Source organism: Pogoniulus pusillus, chromosome Z (genome assembly GCF_015220805.1).
Source record: "Pogoniulus pusillus isolate bPogPus1 chromosome Z, bPogPus1.pri, whole genome shotgun sequence".
Taxonomy (NCBI): Eukaryota; Metazoa; Chordata; class Aves; order Piciformes; family Lybiidae; genus Pogoniulus; species Pogoniulus pusillus.
This window is the reverse complement of record NC_087309.1, coordinates 116,585,823-116,601,049: the sequence shown is the minus strand read 5'-3', so window position 1 is coordinate 116,601,049 and position 15,227 is coordinate 116,585,823. Positions and strand designations below refer to the sequence as shown.

At 45.5% G+C, this 15,227-nt stretch overlaps 1 protein-coding gene across 1 annotated transcript in view; it reads right to left on the bottom strand.

Moving 5' to 3' along the window:
* The window catches only part of FER (FER tyrosine kinase), a 162,433-nt gene that overhangs the window by 90,136 nt on the left and 57,070 nt on the right, over positions 1-15,227 (bottom strand). The window contains exon 9 of the mRNA XM_064139965.1: positions 4,582-4,704. Coding sequence (XP_063996035.1) covers positions 4,582-4,704 — 123 coding nt within the window. The remainder of the gene's footprint in view (positions 1-4,581; positions 4,705-15,227) is intronic.

Here is a 15,227-nt window from a genome sequence, read left to right as displayed (position 1 = left end):
CCCTGCATCTGTACCTTGTAATACTCTTTTAACGTTTTCTCTTGCTTATTAATATTAGTAATTCATACCTCTTCAACTGTCACATCAGAAATGCAGATGTTGCCCTCGGCCTATACACACTTTAACCGAATGTAAAACACTGAGTTGCAGGTGATAGTGTCCGTTGGAGGCAAAAAGGCATATTTGTGTCAGGATAAAAACACCAATACATCTAAATATTGAGCAGGAACACAAAATCACAGGCCTGGAGATAGACTCTGCTACATGCATGTACATGCAAAATACATGCAAAGATCACTTTGTAATACTGCCAGAATTTGGCACCAAGAAAGGTTTTTATGCTCCAGCTCAGACTAACGCTGCCAAGTAAGTAACATACTCAGAACTTAAGGGACCAAAGCTGTGCCAGGAAGACGTGCGGAGACATCTTAAGTGCAAACTATTTCAACTGAGGAGGCAGGAAACATGATTTTGCAGACTTCTAACATCTTTTTGCTCAGACAAAGCAGACAAGATTTCTTCAGCACTTGAATATCAGAACTCAGCATCTTGGGTGAACTTCAGCAATGAAAAAGGGTCTAGAGCGCTTGCATTTGCAGTGGACCTCCTCACTTTCTTTCCTGATGGTAGACTTGCATTGCACCTTCAGAATAACCTCTGGCTCAGGAGAAAAGTTTTCATTCACTGCTATCTACCTTTAACTTTCAGCACTGAGATCAGTGCTGTGTGCTATGGCAGGAGTCAGCAACATGCAACAGCTGGATGAAGTCTTCTTTGGACCATCATTACATGCAAAACCATCCTGACTTTGAAAGGTGAAAATGGAGTCCATTGGATGAGTGCATGACCAATGACAAATTGAGCAATTTCAAGGAAACTTTTAAAACTAGCAACTTAAGACAGATTTCATGCCTTAAAAAAAAAGGACCTCCAGCTACTGTCACAGTGTGAACTGAAATCATGTTTTTATCATCACAATCATCTGCCACAGGATCAGCCGAAGACAACTACCCAAAGCAAGAAATACAGGGTCAGAACTACTCTGTAGAGAGATTTAACTGACAACAAAACTATACTGAGGGGAAAAAAAAACATTAAAAAGTCATGCCAGGAGGAAACCAATAAAGTTCAAATATAGTTTATGCTTAAAGTAACACGTAGCAACACAGGCAGGTCAAGAATCAAAACACTCTTGAGTGCACGTGAACTAAGCCAAGGAACATGAAGTATCTAATGGAAATATTGGTACCATACAGGTACATAATGGTTTAGATATGAATGAAATGGAATCACAGAACAGCAGGAGTTGAAAGGGATCTCTGGAGATCATCTAATGCAACCCCCTTGCTAATCCAGGTAGACCTGGATCAAGTTACACAGGAACATGTCCAGGCAGGTTTTTCGAAGTCTCCAGAGAAGACTTCACAGCCTCTCCAGGATGCCTGTGCCACTGCTATGCCACCTTCACAGGAAAGAACTTTTTCCTTACATTCAAGTGAAACCTCCTGTGTTCTAGCTTGTACCCACTGTCCCTTGTTCTGTCACTGGCCACCACTGAAAAGAGCTCATCCCCATCCTCTTGTCTTCCATCCCTTTGATACCTATAATGACTGGTAAGATTCCATCTCAGCATTCTCCTTTCCAGGCTAAGGAGCCCCAGGTCTCTTCACCCTCACCTCATAAGAGATGCTCCAGTCCCCTCTCTTGGACTCTCTCCAGTCATTTCTTGTCTCTCTTGAACTGGAGACCAGAACTGGACACACAAACACTCCAGACGCAGTCTCAGCAGGACAGAGTAGAAGGGGAGGAGAACCTCTTTCTACCTGCTGGCCACAGTCTTCTTAATGCACCCCAGAATACTGTGGGCCTCGCTAGCCAAGAGGGTATGCTGCTAGCTCATGGAGAACTTGTCCACCTGCACTTCCAGGTCCTTCTCTGCAGTTCTGCTTTACAGCAGTTCAATCTCTAATCTGTACTGATGCAGGGGGTTATTCCTCCTCAGGTGCTGGACTCTACACTTGCCTCTGTTGAACTTCAAGGGGTTCTCCCCTGTCCAAGTCTCCACTCTGTCCAGGTCTCACTGAATGGCAGCACAGCATTCTGTGGTGTCAGCCACTCCTCCCAGTTTTGCATCAGCAGCAGTCCTGATGAAAGTACACTGTTCTTTCCTTCTGGTCACTGATGAATATGTTGAACAAGGCTGGACCCATTACTGACCCCTGGAGAACACCAGTAGTCACAGGCCTTCAACCAGACCCTTCACTGTCCATTGTGAGCTCCTGTGCTTTGTCATCCAGCCAGTTCTCAATCCATCTCATTGCCTACTCATCTAACCCACACTTCCTAAGCTTGTTTATGAGGATATTATGGAGACAATGTCAGAAGTCTTTTCAAAGTCAAGGTAGACAACATCCACTGCTCTCCCCTCATCTACCCAGCTGGTCACACCATCACAGAAGGTTATCAATTGGTCAAGCATTATTTCCTCTTTGTGAAGCCATGCTGACTACTCCTGATAATCTTTTCTTCTCTGTGCTTAAAGATGACCTTCAGAAGGAGCTGTTTGACCACTTTTCCTGGGATGGAGTTGAGGCTGACTGGCCTGGGTCCTTCTTCTTGTTCATTTTTAAAACTGGAATAATATTGGTTTCCTTCAGACCTCAGGCACCTCCCCTATTCTCCATGACCTTTCAAAAGTTACAGAGAGTGGAGTAGCAGCAACCTTAGCCAATCCTTTCAGCACTTGTGTGTGGATCCTATCAAGGACCACAGATTTTAAGGTGTCCAACTTGTCTAGGTGATGTCTAACCCAGTACTCCTTGACCTTAGGAGAGCCCTCCTTCCTCCAGACTTTCTCTCTTACATTCAGGAATTGAGGGTCAGTTTTATCAGTAAAGACTGAGGCAAAGAAGCTATTCAGTAATGTATCCTCTGTCACCAGTTCACCCATCTCATTCAGCAGTGGGCCAACATTTTGCCTGGTGTTCCTTTTCCTGCTAATGCACTTGAAGAAGACCTTCTAGCTATTTTTTACATAATTTTTCAGGTTAAATTCCAATATACACTGGCAACATCACTATATTCCTCCCAAGAGGCCAGTTCACATACTCTCAACTTCCTTCTGATGTATCATTACAAGATGCCTTCAACAAAGAGCTTCAAGACATCTTCAATGGAAGAATAAAGGATTTCCTGAGGACTTGCACTGCAGTTCAGTGGTATTGTAAATTACTATTTTTGACCCAGATTAGTAAGGTTATGACTGATTTGACTAGATTCAGGAAAACACCACTACAGACAGGCCTGTCTGTTGCTTTAAATTCAGTCCCAAATGGGATGTGAGTACTTTTTATAACCAGGAGCAAAAAAACCCTAAAAATCTCAAGAAATTTTTATATATAGAAGCACTGAATCATAGAATCAATCAGGTTGGAAGAGACCTCCAAGATCATGCAGTTCAACTTACCACCCAGCCCTGTCCAGTCAGCTAGATCATGGCACTAAGTGCCTCATCCAGGCTTTTGTTGGAAGTGTCCCCTTGCTCTGCTGCTGGTTGCCTGGCAGAAGAGATCAACCCCCACCTGGCTACAGCTTCCCTGCAGGGAGCTGTAGACAGCAATGAGGTCACCCTGAGCCTCCTCTTCTGCAGGCTGCACACCCCCAGCTCCCTCAGCCTCTCCTCACAGGGCTGTGCTCCAGGCCCCTCACCAGCTTCACTGCCCTTCTCTGGGCACCTTCCAGCACCTCAACATCTCTCTGGAATTGAAGAGCCCAGACCACTCAAGGTGTGGTCTGACCAGTGTTGAGTACAGGGGCAGAATAACCTCCCTTGTCCTGCTGGCCACACTGTTCCTGATGCAGGCCAAGATGCCATTGGCTCTCCTGGCCACCTGTGCACACTGCTGGCTCATCTCTAGCCTACTCTCTACCAGTACCCCCAGGTCCCTTTCTTCCTATCTGCTCTCAGCCACTCTGACCCCAGCCTGTAGTGCTGCTTGGGGTTGTTGTGGCCAAAGTGAACACCTCCAGGGATGGTGACTCCACCACCTCCCTGAGCAGTCCATTCCTATGTCAGTCACTCTCTCTCTGGCAAGAACTTCCTCCTAACATCCAGCCTATACCTCCCCTGGCACAACTTGAGACTGTGTCCCCTTCTTCTGTTTCTGGTTGCCTGGCAGAAGAGACCAACCCCCACCTGGCTACAGCCTCCCTTGAGGAAGTTGTAGACAGCAATGAGGTCTGCCCTGAGCCTCCTCTTCTGCAGGCTAAACACCCCCAGCCTCTCCTCATTGGGTTTGTGTTCCAAGCCTCTCACCAGCTGCATTGCCTTCCTTATTTACTATGCAGTACTACAAGGCATCAGATCTACACTTGTTTTTGTACAGAATGTGCAACAAAGAACAAGCTGAATCTGCTGTATTTCAAAGGTATTACTGCATAAGAAAGGGTATGTCTTGAACAAAACTCTGAAAAACCTAACTAATAAAGTCTGTTAGTCTGGCTAAAGACAAGTTTTAGCAATTGCATTACAGATGTTTTTCCCTCAAATTATTATCTGAGGGAAATTTCAATTCAACTTACTCTGATTTCTTTTCACAGGTCTTTGAAGACTCTTCTATTTTCTTCTCCAGCTCCAACACCAGTTCCTCTTTGCACAAAAGAGTTTGCTGCGTCTGAATCAGTTCTTCTATTACAGTTTTTAACCTGCAAGACAGATGGCAGAAGCCTATGTTGTGAGTGAACAAACAGCACACAATTGTGAACAACATTGTTCTTTTCCCTTGAAAATGAAATTGATTTTTTTTTTCTTTAAATGATCTTACTTGGTGCTTGGTGATTTCTTTTGGTGAATGTAACTTCATACTATTTTATTAAGCCATACTATTGTAGGTTTCATACCTTGTCTGTGTATAAAAATAGCAGATTTGCTGCCTGCAGGCTCTCCTGCCAAGAAAGCTTTTGCAGGATGCATGATGAGTTCTGTGAATTAATGTTTTCCTAGGTATTGCTAATACATATATGATACATTGTGAAAAGCAGAAGTTTTCCAGTTTCTAAAGTACATGTTCAATAGATGTATAGAATGAGTAAATAGCTTGCATTGATCTCCAGAAATAACTTTCTGTTACAAGAATGATTTTTCTCTACAACTAACACTTTAAAGCCACAAAATCTTTCATGAAGGCTAATTCAGTGAAAGATAAAACTCACATAGGTATGCTCCATACTTACACAGAAGAGGTTACTGCACATTGAAACCATTATTGACTCTTGGCAATTATGCTGGCAAACACTCCAGTTAACAAAAAAGTACAGCAACATCTGCATTCAGCACCATGCAAATAAAGTGGCTCACATAGGGATGGCTTCTAAAATGCCTATCAAAATCTGTTGATTTCATGCAGTTCTTAAAGCAGGAGAACAACATACAATAAGTGTGCACATCTCATTTCATTCTCAGCATTTATCTATCCATCTTTAGAATCATAGAATCAACCAGGTTGGAAGAGATCTCCAAGATCATCCAGTCCAACCTAGCACCCTGCCCTATCCAATCAACTAGACCATGGCACTAAGTGCCTCATCCAGTCTTTTCTTGAAGACCCCCAGGGACGGTGCCTCCACCACCTCCCTGGGCAGCCCATTCCAATGCCAATCACTCTCTCTGGGAAGAACTTCTTCCTAATATCCAGCCTATACCTACCCTGGCACAACTTGAGACTGTGTCCCCTTGTTCTATTGCTGGTTACCTGGGAGAAGAGCCCCCCCCCCCCCCTGGCTACAATGCCCTTTCAGGTAGTTGTAGACAGTAATAAGATCACCCCTGAGCCTCCTCTTCTCCAGGCTAAACAGGCCCAGCTCCCTCACTCTTCTTCCCCTGTATTATCAAGACCAATGTAAATTTAAAATTTACTCCAAAAGTGGAACAGAGGCAAAATACACATAGTACTCTGCACAGATACATCACACAAATCTCTCCAGAGCAGGGAATGGAACAGGACAACTAAAGGTCATTTACATGGATTCTATGTATTCAGGAGCTACATTCCATGTCCACATATACCCACTTGAATGATGTGATTCTGAAGGTTGAATTAGTTCTTGTTAATATATTTAAGTATTCGTTATTTAGATGGTCTTGGATCTTACCTTAAAGTTTTTAAATTGCTATAGTGAGGCAATGATTCTATGATTCTAAGTAGAATCCTCACAGCTCTCTTTTTACTAAACACCTTACTGGTTTTAGGCTTTCACAATCACAGAATCAACCAGGTTGGAAGAGACCTCCAAGACCATCTAGTACAACCTATCACCCAGCTCTGGCCAATCAACCAGACCATGGCACTAAGTGCCCCATCCAGTCTTTTCTTTAATACCTCCAGGGATGGTGCCTCCTCCTGGGCAGCCCATTCCAATGCCAATCACTCTCTGTGCCAACAACTTCCTCCTAACATCCAGCCTAGTCCTTCCCCGGCACAACTTGAGACTTTGTCTCCTTCTTCTGTTGCTGCTTGCCTGGCAGAAGAGCCCAACCCCAGCTGCCTACAACCTCCCTTCAGGTAGTTGCAGACAGCAATGAGGTCACCCCAAAGCCTCCTCTTCTGCAGGCTAAACAAATCCAGCTCCCTCAGCCTCTCCTCAATCTGTGTGACAATTTCTTCAGAAAAAACAACATTCTTAAGTCGTGGGACCAATTTAATATCAACTAGTTTCTATCTTTTAATACCTTGCTAAAAATGTAATTTCCAATTTTTTACCTGGGATACTGCTTTCTGATCACCTTTTCAATCAAAACTGTAATTTACATTGGCTTACAACTGATTTACAAGCAGCAGATGTTGCACCTAATGATCAAGCGAAATATCCAATAACTTAAAATCAAATCATCGCTGGGAGTTATAAGTGTATACACACAATATACCTTTTAAAAACACCAGATTTCATATTGCAGCATCAGATTGAAATACAAAGTTGACACAGTTAGCTTTAAAACTTCTGAGATTCTTTAGGAGGTCTGTTTCTGTCCTTGAGAAAACATATCAAAGCACCATGCACACACTAAACTAACGTGTCTCCTTGTGTTCAACCTCTTCTGGTTGTGAATAATTTTCATACAAATTGGCTAGAGCAGACATCTCTACATCTGCTTCATGTCATCTCAGTTGTGGTTTGTCAAAGAAAGCTTCCTGTGGCCTTGTTATCACTCTCCTGGATAAAATGTTATAAAAGGGCTTTCACTACTAAGCAGTCAGTCACTATAATCCTTAATAGCTTTAACTACTCAGTCATAGAAAATCACAGAATAAGTCAGAGTTGGAAGGCACCACAGGGATCAGCCAATTCCAATCCCCCTGCCATGCCCAGGGACACCCTACCCTAGAGCAGACTGCCCACAGCCCCAGCCAGCCTGGCCTCAAACACCTCCAGCCATGGGGCCTCAATCACCTCCCTGGGCAACCCATTCCAGCCTCTCACCACTCTCATCACCAACAACTTCCTCCTCACATCCAGCCTCACTCTCCCAACCTCCAGCTCTGCTCCATTCCCCCTAGTCCTGTCATTACCTGATATCCTCAGAAGTCCCTCCACTGCTTTTTTTCTAGTTCCCTTCAGATCCTGGCAGGGCACAAGAAGGTCACCTGGGAGCCTCCTCTGCTCCAGACTGCACAGCCCCAACTCTTTCAGTCTGTGCTCACAGCAGAGCTGCTGCAGCCTTGTGAGCACCCTCCTGGCCCTGCTCTGGATGTGCTCCAGCATCTCCACATCCCTCTTGTAATAAAGGTTCCAGAACTGGATGCAGGACTCCAGGTGGGGTATCACCAGAGTACAGCAGAGGGGGAGAATCACCTCCCTGGCCCTGCTGGCCACACTGCTGCTGCTGCAGCCCAGGCTCTGCTTGGCAATCTGAGCTGCAAGTGCACACTGCTGGCTCCTGCTGAGCTTCTCCTCACCCAGCACCCCGAAGTCCCTCTCCTCAGGGCTGCTCTCCAGACACTCACTGCCCAGCCTGGATTGGTGCTTGGGACTGCCTCCACCCAGCTGCAGGACCTTGCCCTTGCTCTTGTTGAACCTCCTGAGCTTGGCTTGTGCCCACCTCTCCAGCCTGTCCAAGGCCCTCTGGATGGATCCTTGCCCTCCAGCCTGGCTGCTGCACCACAAAGCTTGGTGTCATCAGCAAACCTGCTGAGAGTGCACTCAGTCAGGTTTTAATAGTATGGAAACAAACAAAATGAGACCTAATAAAAATGTCTAGAAAGCAGACATCTTTAAACTAGGTTCTGACTGTCTGAAAAGCTACCCATCTTATTTCTTTCATTATTAGCATCATTCTGCTTCAGTTATCAATAAAAATAATAGCTTATGTACAACAGAACTTGTATTTCAGAAGATTTGAAAAATTAATTTGGATATTCACTGATGAAGACTTCAAGAGAGATGTTGAGAAACTGGAACATGCCCAGAGAAGGATTACAAAGCTGGTGAGAGGCCTGGAACACAAATCCTACGAGGAGATAAGTGTCCCACCACCTCTCTGGGCAGCCCACTCCAATGCCAATCACTCTCTCTGCCAACAACTTCCTCCTAACCTCTAGCCTAGACCTGCCCCAGCACAACTTTGAGATTGCGTCCCCTTGTTCTGTTGCTGGTTGCCTGGGAGAATAGACCAACCCCACGTGGCGAAATCCTCCCTCCAGGTAGTTTTCACTTGTCCTATTAATAATATATAAAACCTGAAGTTTATAGAAATGTCCATAAAAACACATAATATTGAGGGGCCCAGAACTGGACACAGCACTCAAGGTGTGGCCTGACCAGTGTTGACTACAGAGGCAGAATAACCTCCCTTGTCCTGCTGCCCACACTGCTCCTGAGCCAGCCCAGGATGCCATCGGCTCTGCTGCCCACCTAGGCACACTGCTGCCTCATCTTCAGCTACTATCTGCCAGTACCCCCAGGTCCCTCTCTGCCTGGCTGCTCTCAGCCACTCAGTCCCCAGCCTGTAGTGCTGCTTGGGGTTGTTGTGGCCAAAGTGCAGAACCCTGCACTTGGCCTTGTTCAATCTCATCCCATTGGCCTCTGCCCACCCATGCAGCCTGGCCAGGTCCCTCTGCAGGGCTCTTCTACCTTCCAACAGATCCACACCTGCTCCTGGCTTGGTGTCATCTGCAAACTTACTGATGCTGGACTCAATCCCCTCGTCCAGGTCATCAATAAAGATATTGAACAGGACTGGGCCCAGCACTGATCCTTGGGGCACACCACTAGTGACAGCTGCCAACTGGATGTGGCACCATTCACCACCACTCTCTGGACCCAGCCTTCCAGCCAGGTCTTGACCCTTATCAGAGTGAATCTGTCCAAGCCAGGAGCTGCCAGCTTGGCCAGGAGCTTGTTGTGGCAGACAGTGTCAAAGGCTTTGCTGCAGTCCAGGCAGACTCCATCCACAGCCTGCCCCACATTCACCAGGCAGGTAACCTGATCATAAAAGGAGATCGGGTTGGTGAGACAGGACCTGCCCTTCCTAAACCCATGCTGGCTGGGCCTGATCCCTTGGCCATCCTGTAGGTGCTTTGTGATGGCACCCAAGATGACCTGTTCCATCACCTTGCCTGGCACTGAGGTCAGGCTGACAGCTCTGTAGTTTTCTGGCTCCTCCTTTCGACTTTTCTTGTGGAAGGATCACATTGGCCAGCTAAGGATTTACAAGGATTTATATAATACAACCATGCAAATAAATGGACCAACACTGTGACTGTGTACTATTAAACTAACATAAAATATGAGTACAACAAAATTGTTTTGCCAGGCTTTGGTTAGATTTTTGTTACCTTGACCCTTGACCCACACTGGGTGCTAAGAACAACTGTCATTGTTTGGACCCAGATAGTGGCTGAGCCCCATGCAGTCACTCACATACTGCTCTCCCACCCCCAACCACTGGAAGGAAAATTGGGAGTAAAATGTGAAATCCTGTGCATTAAGGAAAATTTAATAGAAGAAGGCAAAGGAAGAAAGAAACAACAGTAAAAAACAGCAACAGTAATGAATAAATATATTAAGCAAGAGACATAAAATGTAGCCTACTCACCTGACACTTCCATGCCCTCCCTCAAAAAAAAATCACTGCAGGTGCTTGAACCAACTCTTCCCTTACACATTCAATATCCACTACAGTATTGAATACCACACTAGCTGCTTCAGTTGGCTATGCTGGTTGTGAGCCCTCCCAGCTTCTTGTAGGAAAATGAACCTATCCTAGCCAAACCCAGAATGATAAACTTAGACCTAAGAAAGTAGGAGTGACATTTTCTCATCATGTTCCTTAAAGTGTATTTTATGAGGTTTTTTACACAGTAATATAAAGCTAACATTTTCCCCAAACATTCTGAATAAGCCCATCAATTCAATCAAATATTTTTGCTTCTGAGTCAGTATTCATCTCTTAATCTATTAGAACTCTGGTAAATAAATCCATTTTGCATGCTGGATTTATTACATTTGGTATCTGCTGAAGATAATTCTCCTCTTGAGAAACACAGTCACAGAATCACAGAATACACCCAGTTGAAAGACACCTCAAAGACCACTCCAATCCAACCTTCAACGCAGCACTGAAGAGTCAACAGTAAGCTATGTCCCTAAGTGCCTGGTCCACCATCCTGGGGTACCCCGAATTCCTTTCCTCTCCCACCCCCTCAACAGTTTGTATGGGAGGAGAAGGCATAAAACCTGCTTTTCCCCACCCTGCCCTGCAGGCTTGAAGGGGGAACAGCAAAAGATGCCTTTCCACACGTGGGCTGGCCCGTGTGGCAGCCCATGCTGGAGTCGGCCTGGTGGTTGGCTGGGTCTTTACAACCAGTATAAATGGTAAATGGACACTTTGTCCAAAAAAGGATAAATAGAGCAAGGGAGAAGGTGAAAAGGTTCCTGCCTTGAGAGGTCCCTGATTTTACAGAGTGCCCGATGGGACAGGTTCCTGCTGTGACTGGACCATCCCCACTTTCGGATGGCACCCACCTTTTTGCACAGCTCTCAGTTTTACCCCTTTCCTTCTTTTGGACATTTGTCCCCACTTTTGCATCCTTCTGTGCAACCTTCTGTGCAAACTTGCAGGGTTGGCAAGCCCTGGGGTCCTTTGAGAGAGCACCACCAGCAGCATCCAGACCAGCCCCTCTTGGACCGTATCAGCAGCCAGCTTCCTGGCTGTGTCCTGGACTGGGGGACCCTAGTAGTTTTGGCTCTCCCTTGCTGCTGTGAAGGCAGTGTTGTTCCACAATCATGGCACTCATGGAAGAAGTGCTCAAGACATTTCTGAGTTTGGCAGCTCTGCCACTTGCCTTGGGATTCTGCTGCATGGACACATGCTGCTGGATACTGCCCGCAGCATCAGAAGGCTGCTTCCACAGAGGAGTCCAGCAAGAGATCATTGCTGAATGCCTATCTCAACTCCATGACTAAGATCTCCTGTTCCCTTGATCTGCTGCTCAGCCTGATTGATAGTGGGGTAAAGCTGTGTTCATAGCCTGGCCTTTTCCATTTCCTGCCTTCCTGAATATCTAAATTTGTCTATAATATCCTTTTTGGAAGAAATTCCCCATTGAACTGAATCTGTAAACAAAGCTAAACTAATTTCTGTATACACTTTGGGGACAAGGTTCTAGGAAAATAAAATCATTGTACTTTTATAACTCCTAACTCAGCCACATTAATTCCCTGCCTTCACAACATCCACACACTGCTTAAGCACCTCCAGGGACTCCACCACTGCCCTAAGCAGACCATTCTAAGGTTTGATAACCCTCTCTGTGAAGAAGTATTTCCTATCCTCCAGTCTGAACCTCCCCTGGCACAGCTTGAAACCATTTCCTCTAGTCGTGTCGCTTGCCACTGAGGAGAAGAGGTTGCCCCATCCTCACTCAAACCTCTCTTCAGGTATTTGAAAAGAGTGATGAGGTTTCCCCTCAGCTTCCTCCTTTCCAGACTGAGCAACCTCAGCTCTCTCAGACAGTCCTTGTAGGTCTTGTGGTCCAGGCCTTCATGAGCCTCAACGTCTTTCTCTGGATACATTCAGGCACCTCAATGTTCTTCTTGCAGTAAGGGGCTCAGAACTCACCACAGTGCTCAAGGTGTAGTCTCACCAGTGCTGAGTACAGGGGCTTGATCACCTCCCTGTTCCTGCAGGCCATCATGTTTGTAATACAAGCCAGGATGCTATTGGCTTTCTTGGCCACCTAGGTATACTGTTGACTCACATTTAGTCAACTATCAACCAGTACCCCCAAGTTCCTCTGCAAGTCAGACCTTTCCAACCACACATGCCCAGGTCTGTAGCTCACCACGGGGTTGCTGTGGCCCAGGTGGAGGCCCTGGCACTTGGCTTTGTTGAACTTCATACAACTGTAGTATTTTGAGGATCTGAGCCTGGTACTCAAGATCAACAGTCTAACTTCTATTGTTTCAGCACATACAGAATGGATTTGTTTAAAAGCATACAAATAAACATTTTACAGTGCCAGGAGCTAGCTCACAAAAAAAATTAGTCTCACAAAAATCTGTATTGCTTAATATGCCCATAATAACCCAAACTAGAGGACATTTTGAAAAATGAGAAAGTATGCTGACTGTGCAATGTTATTTGAGGCACAGTGAAGGGCCTGAACATGAAGAAAAGGAAAGAATCATTCTGTATCTTACAATACTAAACAACTGGAGATAATTTAGCACATTAATTAATTGACTGGCAAATACAAAGGGGGAAAACTATCTAAAGCATTATTAACATAATGAATGGTTCTAAGATGACTAATACCATTCAGAAATCTTGGAATTACAGTAGACAGCTCCATGAAAACACTGGTTTGATACAATACAGTGATCAGAAAGTCAAACAATGATTCCCTAGGATTTTCTAAGACCAAAGCAAAAGAAGAAGACAGGAAACTTCAGTATGCCTCTGCGCTAATTTGAGCCTAGCTGGGATATTTTAGTGAAAGGAATTAGATTATAGGCTGTGAAAAGGAAACAATGGTGATGTCTACTGCACTCATAGGCTGGCTGAGATGTATGAAAACAGGAACACAAAACATAGATAGAGGAGTTGCTCTCTGGTACTGGCTGCCTGCACTTTTCTTCCTAACCTGCTGTCTACCTAATCCCTCTGCTTCCTAACCCCCCTGGCCAATTCTCTAAACTCACCATAAACTTAAGGCAAAGCCTGGGATAAGGTAGAGGGGTGAAAAGGAGGTCCCTTCTCCTGGGGACTCTGGTTTCTGGGAGGGCTGTTGTGCTTGTGTATTACTTTTTAACTTGTCTATTTCTGTCTATAGTTGTAAATATCGTAAATATCTGCTTGTATATTGTGCTGAGCTGTGACTATAAAGCTTCATACTTGAATTTTCCAGCTCAGCTGAGTCTAGTCTGGGTGATTTTCTTAAGTGTGGGGGGGCAGGTAACACCCAAACCATCACAGCTTCTCTCTACACTATGCAGCTGAATTACCTGTGTAATTATGTTTATTCATAATACAGTAACCTTGAAAATATTCAATTAGAGATGATAAGCTTCCTAAAGTATAAGTTTTGTGAAAGGACATACTAAAGCTAAAGATGGCTCTGAGAGATCACAGAGTAAAGTATGACATGGAAAGGAATAGATTGTTTCTATCATCTTCCAAAACAAGAGATTGAGAGACATAAAATAAAACCAAGAAGTAGCAGGTTCACATGAAATTAACCTCCATTAATTAATTTCCATGACCAAAAATTCTGTGAACAGGAGATGTATGTACATACCAGAACTGACTGAGCAAATTCACAACAGAAACATAAATCTAAGACTATTATAAACTACCTCTAACCCTATTATAAGCAAATACTGCTTCTGTCTCAAAATATTTCTGAGCTTAAAAATATGAGAGACTGAGAGAAACATATTTCATAGGAAGAAGGAGCCAGGGAACTCCAGGACAGCCAGTCTCACCTCTGTGTCCAGTTAGATCATGGAGCAGATCCTCCTGGAGGCACTACTGAGACAGGAGACTAGTGAAGAGGTGATTTGGTACAAACAGCATGGCTGCACCAAGGGCAAATCCTGCCTGACAAACCTGGTGGCCTTCTATGAACAGGTCACAACATTCACAGATGAGGGGCAAGCAACTAATGTCATCTACCTGGACCTGAGCAAGGCCTTTGACACTGTTCCGCACCACATCCTGGTCTCCAATCTGGTGACACAGGGGTTAGATGGGTGGATCATTAGATGGATAAAGAACTGGCTTGATGGCTGCACCCAAAGAGTGGCTGTCAATGGCTCCATGGCCAAGTGGAGGCAGTGACAAGTGGCGTCCCTCAGGGATCAGTCCTGGGACCAGTCTTGTTCAACAGCTTTGTCAGTGACACAGACAGAGGATTAAGTGCACCCTCAGCAAGTCTGATGATGATACCAAGCTGCAGAAGTGCAGCAGAAATGCTTGAGGGAAGAGATCCCATCCAGAGGGACCTGGACAAGCTGGAGAGGTGGGTGTAAGCCAACCTCATGAGGTTTGACAAGACCAAGGGAGAGGATTCTTCCCTTCTACTCTGCTCTAATGAGACCCCACCTGGACTACTGCATCCAGTTCTAGAGCCCCTATTACAAGAGGGATGTGGAGATGCTGCAGAGTGTCCAGAGCAGGGCCAGGAGGATGCTCAGAGGCTGCAGCAGCTCTGCTGTGAGCACAGACTGAAAGAGTTGGAGCTGTGCAGGCTGGAGCAGAGGAGGCTCCCTGGTGACCTTCTTGTGGCCTTGCAGCATCTGAAGTGGGCTACAAAAAAGCTGGGGAGGGACTTTTTGGGATATCAGGGAGTGACAGGACTGGGGGGGATGGAGCTAAGGTGGAGGTGGGGAGAGTGAGGCTGGATGTGAGGAGGAAGTTGTTGGTGATGAGAGTGGTGAGAGGCTGGAATGGGTTGCCCAGGGAGGTGGTTGAGGCCCCATGGCTGGAGGTGTTTGAGGCCAGGCTGGCTGAGGCTGTGGGCAGCCTGCTCTAGGATAGGGTGTCCCTGGGCATGGCAGGGGGGTTGGAACTGGCTGATTCTTGTGATGCCTTCCAATCCTGACTGATTCTAGGATTCTCAATCACTGACACCACTCATTGCACTCAGTGGTTTCACTGAAAGACTTCAGTATTCTTCCTAGAATACTGAATGCACACACACTTTTGGGAAGATCAATTACCTCTGCTCCCA